Raw genomic sequence first — 12,961 nt, 5'->3', positions numbered from 1 at the left:
CATTCCCATAACCCACATTTTAAAACAATTAAACATAGTGGCCGGGTGCAGTGGCTCACACCTATAATCCCAGTACTTTCAGAGGCTAAGGCAGGAGGATCACTTGAGGTCAGGAGTTTGAGAGCAGCCTGGCTAACATGGTAAAATCCTATCTCTACTAAAAGCACAAAAATTAGCTGGGCGTGGTGGTGCACACCTGTAATCCCAGCTACTCAGGAGGCTGAGGCACAAGAATAGCTTGAACCCAGGAGGCAGACGTTGCAGTGAGCCGAGATCACACCACTGCACTCCAGCCTGGGTGAGAGTGACACTCTGCCTTAAAAAAAAAAAAAAAAAAAAAAGTTTTACCCTAAAGAATAATGCTTTCTGCTATCACAAATATCCAAGGAATTCAAAGAGAAAAGTTTGTGTAACAAGAGCACTTCTTCCTTCCCATTTGGGTTTCAAGATATAATTTGAACACTGGGGTTGGCTAGAAAGAATAGAAGTTACTAACTCTAATGAAAGAGTTTTCTGGAGGGATGATCTACAGTTTAGTCTGGTGTCCCTCGAGCTAACAGTAACAATCAAAGATCATAAACATAGAATTCTAGAGCTGCTGCGCTGAAAGAGAGCTTTCAGTTTGCTTATCTAATAAACTTTACAGATGAAGCAAAAACACAGAGGTGAAGTGACGCCTTAAAAGAAAAGTCACAAGAAGGACCTAAGTTTCCCAATTTCAAGTTGCTTCCACCTTCCCCCAGGTGGTCCTTGGAGGTTCCAGTACCACATCTAGTAGGGAGGGCAATTACAACAATGAGTACAACAATGATATGTTGCTACACGCACAGCTATCCCACAAACAATGTTATGCTGCTACATGCATGGCTATCCTACAAACAGGTATATATACACTTTTTTTTAACAGGGATTCTTTTAGTATAGAAACATGGGGACTCTTTAAGGATAGGAGGAGTGAAAGAAATTTTATAAAATTCATAATAAGAATGACTCTACTGCTGAGGATAATTATCTCTGCAATATCATCACCATATAAATTCATATACTTACTGTTGATTTGAATCTTATTCTCAGAGAATATGCATCAGCCAGAAAGTTTGAAAATCTTTTTCCAAAATGAAAGACTTAAGGATATTTTTGGATCTTAAAGCCAGTATATTTGTGGATAAGCATTTAAAACAATAATTCTCACCAGATAGTTTACAGCTGATACACTAGATGTGGCTATTGGTCATTAAAATGCATTTTTTAATCTAGTAGCATCATTTCTTCTCCTCCTTGATTTATTTATTCAACGAACGTGTTTTGAGCAACTAGTACATGCATTTTAGGACCATACACATAGGCAGAAGTGAAAGACACAGAGGTAATGGCACAAAGAAAATATGTGTCTGTGATAAAATAGAGAGAAGGGGGGAGAAGGACTAAGAAGAAAGACACGAAGGAGGAGCTGGGCTTGAGAGTAAGTGTGATTTGGATAGTGGGGTGGGATGGAGAGGTGATGTAGGAATGAAAGGACATTTGTGTAGATGGCATACATGAGTAAATGTAAGGGGGAAAATGGGTAATGAGGTAAAGGCGAGCTGGCCATACTGAATGGCATCCAGAGCTTATTTTGATGATAGCAGGATGAGGTAGAAGGACAGGAAGGCTGGGCCCAGATGTAAAAGACCCTGAATGTTGTATTCAGGGTTTGAGCTTGCTTGGGTAGGTAATAGACATCTCAGCAAAGAATGACAAAATTCAGAGGGTGTGGGAGAGAGGAGGAACTAAAGACAGCAACATTGATTAGGAAGTTATGGCAATAGTCTAGTTAATGAACTATTTCTAGAAATAGGATGGTGGCGGTGAGAATGGATAGGAAAGAATGTGATAGCTAAGTGATCTTTAAGTATGTCTGATTGACAGAGAAGTGGAATAATCTCCCTCCATTACTTAGAGCCACTCTAAGCTTAGTAAGTATTGCCCGTTGTCATATGAGAACACAAAGTACTTAAGGAGGTATAATTTAACTCTCATCGTGGCTAAGGAAGGGGGTCTTTAGGCCTTGCATAACACTATATCAATCTCAAAAGCACACCTTTCCATCAGAAGAAGAAAAAAAGTGACAACTGTGTCCTAACCTATCCTCACTAGGAACTACGTACTGAGAAAACTGCTCACATCAGAGGAGAAAAAAGGTCAAATTAGAAAGTTATCACTTATAAAATTTCATACTGCTTTCATGTGGAAACATTAATGCTTTGCCAAGCCCTTCCTTACTTATTTTCTCATTTTCCCTAAGCCAGTCCTTGAGGTATAAAGGGTGGGAATTACTGGCCCCATTTTCTAGAAGAGAGATTCAATATTTGCCCATGGGCACATGAGTCTCTAGGACTAGCAGCTCCCAACTCCCTTTACAGGACTCTTACCACTGCACCTTGCAATCCTATTGCTGTGTGGTCAGTTAAAGGCAAGTGGTCTGAACTTTACAGGGCTTAAAATAGATGCTGCTTGGATAAGATACGGGTGCCGTGAAAGCCCAGCCAGGGGAGCAGATAAAGGCTGCCCAGAAAATGTCCTCCACTGAATCAAACACAATCCAGAGCCCAGCTGGGAATTCCACTGCAGCTTTGGGGTTAGGAACTGTTTATTTTTATTTCTTGGCTCAAAGCTTTCATTCCTGTCCTTGTCTCTTCTTGTCTCCCCTCCTCTCTCTCTCCTGCTGGCAGTCATCATCCTGCTCTATACACACACATCTCAGCATCGAATACCACCATCTAAAAATACATCTCACTATAACAAGCTTAGCCTCCTGCAGGTGGCACAATTTAAAACTGATATCAAAAGAACATATCACGATCAGCCTTTGATTTGTTTACCCTGCATATTAAAGACCCAGAAATAAAATAACCACAGTTCACAGACAAAAAAGTTCATGCAAAGTGAGAGACTCTTTCAAGTGGTATTTTCAAGCCCAGTTTTTGTGGTGGGCTTATGTAATCAGACATAATTGTCTGCACATGTTTGGTTACACTATTTCAGAAATTATTCCCAGCCCATCAGATGATGTCAGAGGGGTCAGTGTTGACCTTCCCACTCCCCAGAGTCTGACTGCTGCTCTCTCTCTTCTATGCTGCCCAATTAGGAAAGAAAGATGCCAAATAACAGAAGTGTCAGCCCCATTTCCTGCTCAGTCACGTGGACTTCCTTCAGTTCCCTTTTTGAGTATGGCCTGATTCTTGTTCCTACACTCTTGTGCTTTCCTCATGTTCTTCTCTTCTGCTTACGCACAGAGCAAAGCTTTCTCTGGAAGAACTTATCTTATATCCCAAAAAGATTCAGGAAATACATAAACATATGTGTGTGTAAACCTGCACTCAGACAAAAACCCCAACGACTTCATTCATTTGGAATTCTTTTGGAGAATACACTTTCCCACAATGGCTTCTTGTATTTTTCCAAGAAGTCTTCCCAGTAAGTCAGCCATCAATGCAGTACTAGTAGTTAACGTAGTTAGAACAAGCACAAGATGGGAAGGATCTCCCTGTCCTGAAAATCCTTCCTAGAAAGTAACATGATTGTCCAGGGTATGTTTAACAGGGTTGACTTTGACTTCTCTCCTTCCATTCCACAAAACACTTGATAAATATTGTATAAACTCAGAGAAGATTACGCCTGAAAATGGTAGACAATAAAGACTCCCTAAGGTAACTGGCCTTAAAAGTTACCAACACCATCAAAATCTGCTGCCTGACTTCCTTCTGCAACATCCTTACCAAGCAGCTAGCCAAGCCATGTTTGAATTTTCCAAGGATGGAGAACTCTTAAAGGCAGCCAATCCCTTCTTCGGAAGACTCTTACTGTGAGAAAGGTCCATCAGATGTTGAAGTGAAACCTGTTTCTCTGAATGCACTACTCAGTAGTCCTATCCTATTCTAACCCCTTTAGATCATTCATGATGACTCTGATAGTGTTAGCATGCCTTACACTACTATATACGCCCTCCAAATTTTCTCTTTTATGAGGTACGAATTCCTAATGTGTTCAACCATTCCTCATCTGATCTGAGAAATAACTGATGTTCTCTTAATTCTCCCAAACCAGACAGAATCATGCACGACTTGACCAATGCAGAGTTGAAGGGGCCATCACCTCCTTCACTGCAGACATTATAACCTCCATTAGTATAGATTACATTAATAAATCATGCCTAACTCTTCTTCCTTCGATCCCTCATTTACTTTAATCACAGCAACAGAAACAAACAATAAAAAACGATCACCACCCTACCACCCAAACCTTTCTTCAATAGTTAAGGGCCAATAGTTCTACTCAAGCCTTCTGTGACCTCTAAAAGCCCAGGAATCACTCCTGATCTAAAAAACGGCCTCCTTTTCCAGGCTGCCCTCTTGTCCCAGCTTGCTGTCACCGCTGCTGAGAAAGCAGACGATTGATCTGAGAAATCGAGTTGGATTGCTGTCCCAAATCTACACTCGGTTCTCCTTGTGTCTGTCTGATCGATTTCACTCTGTGCGACATAGCTTGTCGCTATGAATTTTCATGCTAGTCAGGAGCCGCCAGCGCACCCAAGAACAAGTAGAAGATGGTCTGCACCCCTCCCCATCCCTTCTACATACCCAGCTTCTGCGTTAATTTTCTTTTTAATTGTCCATAGACAGAATGAAAAAAAAGTATTTCTTTTTTTCAGACCACAGACGTGGATGCAATGGATTTTGGCTACTAGTTTCACTTCCCAGGTTCCCAGCTTGTGGTCACATTTCCTACCACTGTTGTACTAGGTGTCACCTGTTTAGCAGCTCCCCTAGCTGAACGCATGTGGCCGCAGGTGCCATGCAAACACTGATTGCGTCTGACAGCCCTAGACGCCAGCTGCCTGCATGAAGCCTGCCCAATCGCCACTTTTTCTGTGGGTAGAATGCTGCCGATGGCATGACCGATACAGAAACAAGAAACTAGGTGACCGTAAAGCTAAGATAAGTCCTACTAAGTGGCATTCTGGGCCCTACGGCTTTGAAATAATTGGTAGTGAAAGAATAAAAACAAAGCAGGGGGTGGGGGGGCTTGTTTTCTTACACTGATGCCCTGCGGACTGTACATCTGACTGGCTGCGAGTCCATCACTGTATCCTCCTGTCTGGCTGATAACATGGCGAAGGGTATCCACCTAAACAGATGAACAATAACAGAGAGAAAATGAGTCAGAGAGGCGCAGGAAAAGGGAGGCAGATCATCATCAGGCAGGCCACCATTTGGGCATGCCATATTAATGCAATCATTTAGGAGACAGTTGTCCTGGGAGAGTCCATTAGGAGGAGGCTAGCCTCCTCTGTATGCCAATCCATAATGAGTTCTGAGTTCGGTAAGCAAGACAGTAAAATGGTAAAAGAAAACTGGGATCTCCACATTGAAACTAGTTCAATAAGTCTGCATGAGATGGTAGGGAGTAGGATGCTAGAGGAGCTGGGGGGGAAAGCATGAAGGAATTTTCTCTTCTCCCCATTTTTCTTCCCTACAGATCATCCTATATAGCTGTTCCTTTGCTGGGTATCCTACAAAAACAAAGGTTCTGTTTAGAGGAGGTTTGAGCAGTCATCTCACAGAGAGAGCAGTACTTGATTGAGACCTTGTATTTTTTGAGGACTTAAGTGATGGCCAGTTGTTTAGTCACTTGACCAAAGCCTGACCATATCACTTCGAACTTGTTTCCAGGCAATGTTTCTCGAGAAAGGGGTGAATCGCTGACCAGTTGGTCTGTTCTGGGCTTGTAATGCTTCTTGTTCCACATGGAGGGTGGGAAACTAGAATGACATGGCTCAGAACTTCCCTAATAATTCTGACCCACAGCATACTACTTGACCCTTTCACATCACGTTTCAGGCTGAGCTGGTAGGACGGCTTCTGGAAGTATCATGAAGGAAATCTGCTTACTATGGAGCACTAAGATTTGATATCACATGGCTTGATTTTGCTTCCCAATGTGGACGTCTATTCATCACCAGAAACTCAAGTCCCTTGACCTTAAGGATGACTAAGAAATGAATTTAGTCAACCTGGCTGGGTGTTTTTAAAGCCTAAAATGAAAATATCAGATAGTAATATATTTGCTTGCTTGTTAATTGCCTCTTTATATGGTAAATATTGAGCATGAGAAACCAACACATGAGAGGTAGACCTGGAAATTGAGATAACATTCTGACACCTCCTCCTTTTCCCTTTGCTGAATAAAGAATATGCTGGTTCCACTTGCCTGATGTGTCTCGGTCACCTTGCCCTGTGCTTACTTCTCCTGCCTTCCTGGTACAACTGAAAAGCCAGAGCCAAATGCATTCACAAAGTGTGGACGAGATTCCCCATGACAATGGTTGTCTTGATTTTGGTTTGGTCGTTGGTAAGGTTTTGGTTCTGATCTATCTTTCTCTCTCTCTCTGGACAGAAGCAGGAAGTCCAATACGACTGAGGGCTCTTGGACTCTAAGACTCTAAGGCATTCACCTGGCGGCATATTGGCTGGGTCCCTACCTGTGATTGCACGTTGGCTCCAACCTGGGCCCCTTGGTAAGAATCCCCATTGAGTGACTGCACGCTCATGAACAAATCTCCAGAGTTTGACATGTTAAAAGAACTGGAAGAACCTGGAAAGGAAAGAGTGAGGCACCTGAATCACAGAAAGGAAAAGGCTCAAACCCCGCAACTAACAGCCAAGAGGAAGAATGACATGCAAAGCAACCCCCCAAATAAAAACTAAAATAAAAATAACACCAACAGAGTCTGGTTAGTAGCATGAAGAACAGAGCAAGCAATAAAGGGTGCATATTGTTTATGTTATGTGAAGCCATACCTTACTGCAAGTTGTCAACAGAACTGCTTCCCCTTAGCAACTTCAAGCTGAGAAAGGGAACATTTATTCTTCCCAACTTAGTCTATTTGGATTGTAGTCTCTAGACCTAGGATCTCTCTTCTATGCCTCTAAAATTCTAGCGTTGGCCAGGGGACCACAAGATGGAGGCTATGGGCTGGTCAGTGGTATTTCTGCCACCATGATAGAGCACATAAACTATTCAACTGGATTCTAAATATGCCATTGCCAAAGCATTCCCTCCCCTGTGAGGGGCAGCACCTGGGAGGGAATGCATGAAGGCACTGTCACATACTAGGACTATGTATGGGTCTATTGACATTCTTAATTTCTAAAATGAAGGTGAAATTTCTTGCAAGGTGGCAACAGCTCAAGGAACCTTGAGGACTGTAAGAATATGTGGGAGTGATCTACCCTTCTCTGCCACCTGCAACTATGGAGAAAACAAAATAACGGGCCAGGAATTCTCAAGCATGCATAAAATATGAAATGTTGCTGCTAATAATAATAATAATAATAATAATAATAATAACAGTAATAAGTGGGCCTCAAGAAGGGCCATTAGCCATCTGCTTTCACCTCCCAGAGATGGAGGCATCATCCAGCGAGTTAGCCTAAGGTCCATCCTGGCACCACCCAGGTTCCACTGGTTCCACTGTGGTGAACCTAGCCCACATTCAACCTAAGCATAAGGGCTTGCAAAAGCTTAATATTATTCTGAAGTCATCGTGCAGCTCAGCGCATTAGGAAAGAAAGCTCAACGTGCAAGGTTTGGTTAAAACATGACGTTAGCCTGGAAAAGGAGAGACCTCAGGGACCCAGGTCAGTTGCACTCTATTATTTCCAACCCTATATTGCTCAAATTGTGCTCTTGCCCTCATATTCTGAGACAGCCATCATCAGTGTGGAATCGCCCAACCATGATTCATGCCTCAGCTCTGACACTTTTCTTTTCTCCTCAGGTAGGGATTTGAGCTCTGAGAGCTTTCCTGCCCCACATGAAGAGGTGCAGCTAAGCAGAAGAGAGGACTTTCTTTCCCCATAGAAGGACCACTTAACAAATGACAAACTCTAAACTCTGACACAATGAACTATTTATTTATGGTATCTATCTATGCTATTCATGGTGTTTTCATACTTTAAAGGCAAGAGCCATTTAGAGAAAGCTGACGATTTATAAACCTGGGTACAACTCTACATTAAAAAAAAACAAAAACAAAAACAAACAAATTTTGTTTGTCCTGTGGGATGTTCATTCACATGCAAAGAAAAACTAGCTATTTTACTACATAAAACAATCCTCCACCTAACTCCCTTCTCTTTCCTTCTTTCCCAGGAAAAAATAAATGCTTTCTTTGGGGGTTAGAGGAGGACTCAAACGTCAACCAAAGAACTATGCCATCTCCATAGTTCTGCGACTTGTTCTGTCTCATCTGGCCCACATTTCTCTGTTTAGCTTATCTGAAAGGAACTGGAAAGGTAGGGCCTTAGCAAAACAGGTGTAAGATCTGACCAGGTGTGGCTTATACCCAGTCAGTGGGACAAAGTCTTTGGTCTGTAACTTCCTTCCATTAATATGGGACTATCTTTGAAACTGTCTTCCTGAACATATGAATGAAACAATGTGTGGCACAGATCACATGCTCACGTGTAGATATATAATATCTCTATATACTAGTACTATCCCTCTCAAATATTTTTTGTAATCACAGATATAACCTAAATAATAAAAGCCATTTTGTAATGTATTATAATACATGCTTACATTTAGATGTCAACAGAACTAAGAAGAATCAGCTCCAAGAACCCAAATTATAATTTGTTATATGTCATGAGGCTCCCCCACCCAAGCTCAGGCATTTTACTTCTCTCCCATCATCTCTAGATGATGTCTTATTATCCAGAGAGTCAACCTTAAGGTCCATCCTGGCACCACCCAGATTCCACCGGTTCCACTGTGGTAAATCTAGCCTAAACATAAGGACTATAAATTTGACCAATGTTTTTTTGGAAATTAGTACACAAACTTAGAAATGGGAGAAACCCCCAAAAGGCTACATGATATCCAAGGACATGGCATCCATGGAACCATGAAGGCATGGAATGTGTCATTTAAAAGATACATACTGCAATTGACACAGATGATTTAAAAAATACATGTGCATAGATAAACTGTAAATATGTCTGGCTGCCTAATGTACACAGAGATAAATATGCACATATAAATGTACTTCATGTACAAGTGCATTTGTATCAGAGCAGCAATTGAAGGAACAGTCCCTTGTGCTCTTGGCTGTGCTGTTTCAGCATTTCATTGTGTCTGTACACCCACGTACAATATTACCATGGCTTCTCACTCTCTGGTAAGTATCCAGAAGCAGTGGTTGTGCTGAGGGAAGAGACCAGGTGCCACTAATACCACAATAAAGCAGACAGAAGTCCACAAAAACATCTGAACTACAAGGGGAGGACATGTTCTTTACCCAGCACTGCAAGTTGGAAAGAATTTATCATGGAATGGCTAACCTCCTGGGACGCACACGACTCACTGACGAATACTGAATGGGCTCTCTTGGAGGTGCTGTGGCATTCTCAAAGAGCTGAAACAGAATAACTTGGCTTGCTGAGAAGATCATTCAGAAACCTTACCTGCAGGCTGTTTTGAAGCCATCAGCTACTACTAGATGCACATTTTAAGGTGTGGTTGTCAGTTAAAAGGTTCTGAATTTGGTTTGGGAAGGAAGGCAAGCAGCTCATTTAAACTGCCACCCAGACATCTGGGGCATGTACAGAAAACTAAAGCTGCACTCAACTAGGCAGAGAAGAAATAATAGATCACCTATGATTCTAACGCATTTGCTTGGGCAAACATCATCATGTGGTAATGTGTTCACATCCATTTTCATTAGACAAGTTCCCGAAAATTGCATTTCTACTCTAAAGAATCTTCAGGAGACTTAAATTTGTTAAAGAAAAACAAAAAAAGTAAAAGCAAAAAACAAAAAAAATCAGTTAATTTCATAATCCAAAAAAAAAAGAATAATGATAAAGCTTAAACCTAGAACAGGATCTCTCAACCTTGTTGCTACTGACATTTTGGGCCAAATATTCTTCATTGTGGGGGATTATTTTATGCATTGTAGGGTGGTTAGCCCTACAATGGTTATTCCTCTATCCAACAGATGCCAGTAACACTCACCCTTCAAAATTGTGACAACCAAAGATATCTCCAGATATTACAAAATGTCCCCTGGGGATACAGATTTGCCCCTAGATGAGAACCAAAGACTTAGAACAAGAATGGATTTACTTTTTCCTTTTAAGGAACTCCGTGTTTAAATGTATTCACTCAATATTTCTTACACTATTTTAATGAAGTAGTTGCCATTTTCTGTAGTTTAGAAATCGAGACTTCAGGTAGATTATGTAGCCAGCCTGATTCAGCTTGATATATTGGACTCTCATACCATTTGGGAGTTCAAAGGATGGGTCCTTTTTACTAGATGGAAGCTTAATTAAGTCCCAGGCATGCTTGCTTTTCCATTTCCCCTTGTGAATTCCAAGATTCACTGTTATACTTTCTACTTGGGACAAAGCGAAAGAGTAAAGTGTTGTCTAGTTCAATGTGAAAACCCTTCAATAGGTATGTATGTCAAGGTTGTAGAGTTCCAATTCCAGGAGAAATTGTTTTCACTCTTCACTTAAAAATAAAGAGGAGAATCATACTAAGGAAGAACATGAGATAAAACATCAGTAGGATAAATATTTTCACTTGGTTTTAAAAAACAAAATTATAAACATTCCTGTGGGTTTACTAAAGTGTCAGTCAACTTCTCTGGATGTGTTACCTTCTCTCTGTGTGTACTACATAAAAACTTCTCATAGGGCACGAAGGCTCTGAGTGTTAATATAATAACCTTTCATCAATCCTGAAAAACACCAAACCTCTTTTTAGGGGTTGATATGGTTAGACTTTGTGTCCCCATCCAACTCTCATCTTGAATTGTAATCCCCATAATCCCCACGACCCCCACGTGTCAAAGGGGAGAGACCAGATGAACTTAATTGAATCATAGCGGCAGTTTCCTCCATGCTGTTGTGATAGTGAGTGAGTTCTCACAAGATCTGATGGTTTTATAAGGGGCTCTTCCCCACTTCACTCGGCACTTCTCCCTCCTGCTGCCTTGTGAAGAAGGTGCCTTGCTTCCCCTTCACCTTCTGCCATGACTGCAACTTTCCTGAGGCCTCTCCAGCCATGCTAACCTCAGTCAATTAAGCCTCTTTCCCTTAGAAATACCTAGTTGCAAGCATTTCCTTATAGCAGTGTGAGAACGAACTAATACAGGGGTATTACAAGATTATGTATATGGGCTTGCCATTGACTAAAATAGTGCTAGAAGAAGATTTGCTGTTGTCCTTGACACAAACACACAGCTAAGCGAAAGAATTCAAATCTTGGGGTTCTGAGCTTCAGTAAGCCCACTACCACTTATCTAATCACAGAATGTGATATAATTTCAATGCTGATGGCATGCCACAGTGAGCATCTGTAATGCACAAGTCAATTTCTTTCTTCTTGGATGTTAAAATACTCTCTAGAAGATAATCCAAGCTTCTTGAAAGGGCCTCATTTTTCTGAGGTTTTATAATCTCATCAAAATTAAGAAATTAAGAATGTATTACTCTAGGTTATTACAGAAGAATTATAGACCCCAGGTTTTAACCAGTGCTTCAACTGGTCCCTATTTTTGCTTTCTTTTTTCAAAATTTAACTTTCTCTCCTTCCTTCTATTCTTCCTCTTTGCTCCATCCATTTTGTCTAACTCTGCTGGTATAAACTATGAAGCATGCTAAATGTCTTTAAATGTTTGCTAATCCCCCCGGGTTTTAGTCTTAAGTGATTAAAAAAAAATAGATTATGCTTAAGGAAACAGGAGACATGGAACATATCAACAAATAGAAATATTTGGAAGTAATCTAAGACACTGAAGTGCTGTTCTCCATACAGAAGCCTCTGGCAGGAAGAGGATTTACTTGCAAAGAAATATATTTGTTTTTGTTTGTTTTGTTTTCTGAGATGGAATTTTGCTCTGTTACCTAGGCTGGAGTGCAGTGGTGCGGTCTCAGCTCACTACACTCTCCACCTTCCAGGTTCAAGTGATTCTTCTGCCTCAGCCTCCCGAGTAGTTGGGACTACAGGTGCGCGCCACCATGTCTGGCTAATTTTTGTAATTTTGGTAGACACGGGGTTTCACCATATTGGTCAGGTTGATCTCAAATCCCTGACCTCGTAATCTGCCCGCTTTGGCCTCCCAAAGTGCTGGGATTACAGGCGTGAGCCACCGCACCCAGCCAGAAATATATTTCTTTACAATAGAAATGAGTACTTATATTTTGTAAAACTCTGAAAAAAAAAGCTTCTGCTTCAATACTGAGGCTATGAAAAGTTCCTAGGTTCCACAACTCTAGACTTCAAACTCTGCCAAAATATATTTTCACATATTAACTTCTTATTTAAAATTTATTTCAATTATCATTTATCTTTTGAAATTATTGAAGAGCAAGTACATAACATGATAAACACCTTATTATGTGAAAAGTTTGAACATTTTAAAGTTCTACTTTATCTGTGTGGATGATTTAAGTTGTTTAGGAGCAAAAGAAAATACAGAAAAGCCCATTTGTAACTTTTGCTGTTAAAATGTTTATCTTTTACAATTCCATGCAATTGCACACATACAATAGTATTTTCTTTTGTCTCTACTTTAGAAAAAGCACTACAAAGGGGTTCCTGTGTGGATTATTTCCAACAACTTAGGCACAACTGGAAGGCTTAGCTCAAATTTTCCATAATAATTTACTTTGTGCTCAGAATAGTCACATGATGTTTAAGCCACCAGAAAAAAATTCCTTAGAAAACTGTAATCACAGTCTGACATTCCATAAGAGGCAACCATAATTCTTAAACACAGAGTAGAGGGTTAAAATGCTTACTTTTCTCTTTTAAGGGCTTTAGAAAAGAATAAATAGTTACGAATTTAGTAATGAAGAAAGTCCACAGGGCCTTTCTAAGGACTAGTCATAAATCATGCTAAGCCATCTGC

General features: G+C 40.7%; 1 protein-coding gene across 3 annotated transcripts in view; it reads right to left on the bottom strand.

Annotated features, from left to right (window-relative positions):
* PBX1 (PBX homeobox 1) overlaps positions 1–12,961 on the bottom strand; it is a 293,317-nt gene that overhangs the window by 23,967 nt on the left and 256,389 nt on the right. Inside the window, exons 8-9 of one of the 3 annotated variants that reach the window (XM_023207053.1) lie at positions 6,521–6,633; positions 5,077–5,166 (exon numbers count right to left, since the gene is read on the bottom strand). The exons of 1 other annotated variant lie outside the window; for it this stretch is intronic. In XM_023207053.1, coding sequence (XP_023062821.1) covers positions 5,077–5,166; positions 6,521–6,633 — 203 coding nt within the window. The remainder of the gene's footprint in view (positions 1–5,076; positions 5,167–6,520; positions 6,634–12,961) is intronic. One more of the 3 variants, XM_023207054.1, reaches the window with a different exon arrangement.

This window comes from Piliocolobus tephrosceles, chromosome 1 (assembly GCF_002776525.5).
Source record: "Piliocolobus tephrosceles isolate RC106 chromosome 1, ASM277652v3, whole genome shotgun sequence".
Taxonomy (NCBI): Eukaryota; Metazoa; Chordata; class Mammalia; order Primates; family Cercopithecidae; genus Piliocolobus; species Piliocolobus tephrosceles.
The sequence above is the reverse complement of the archived record's forward strand: the minus strand, read 5'-3'. Positions and strand labels throughout refer to the sequence as shown.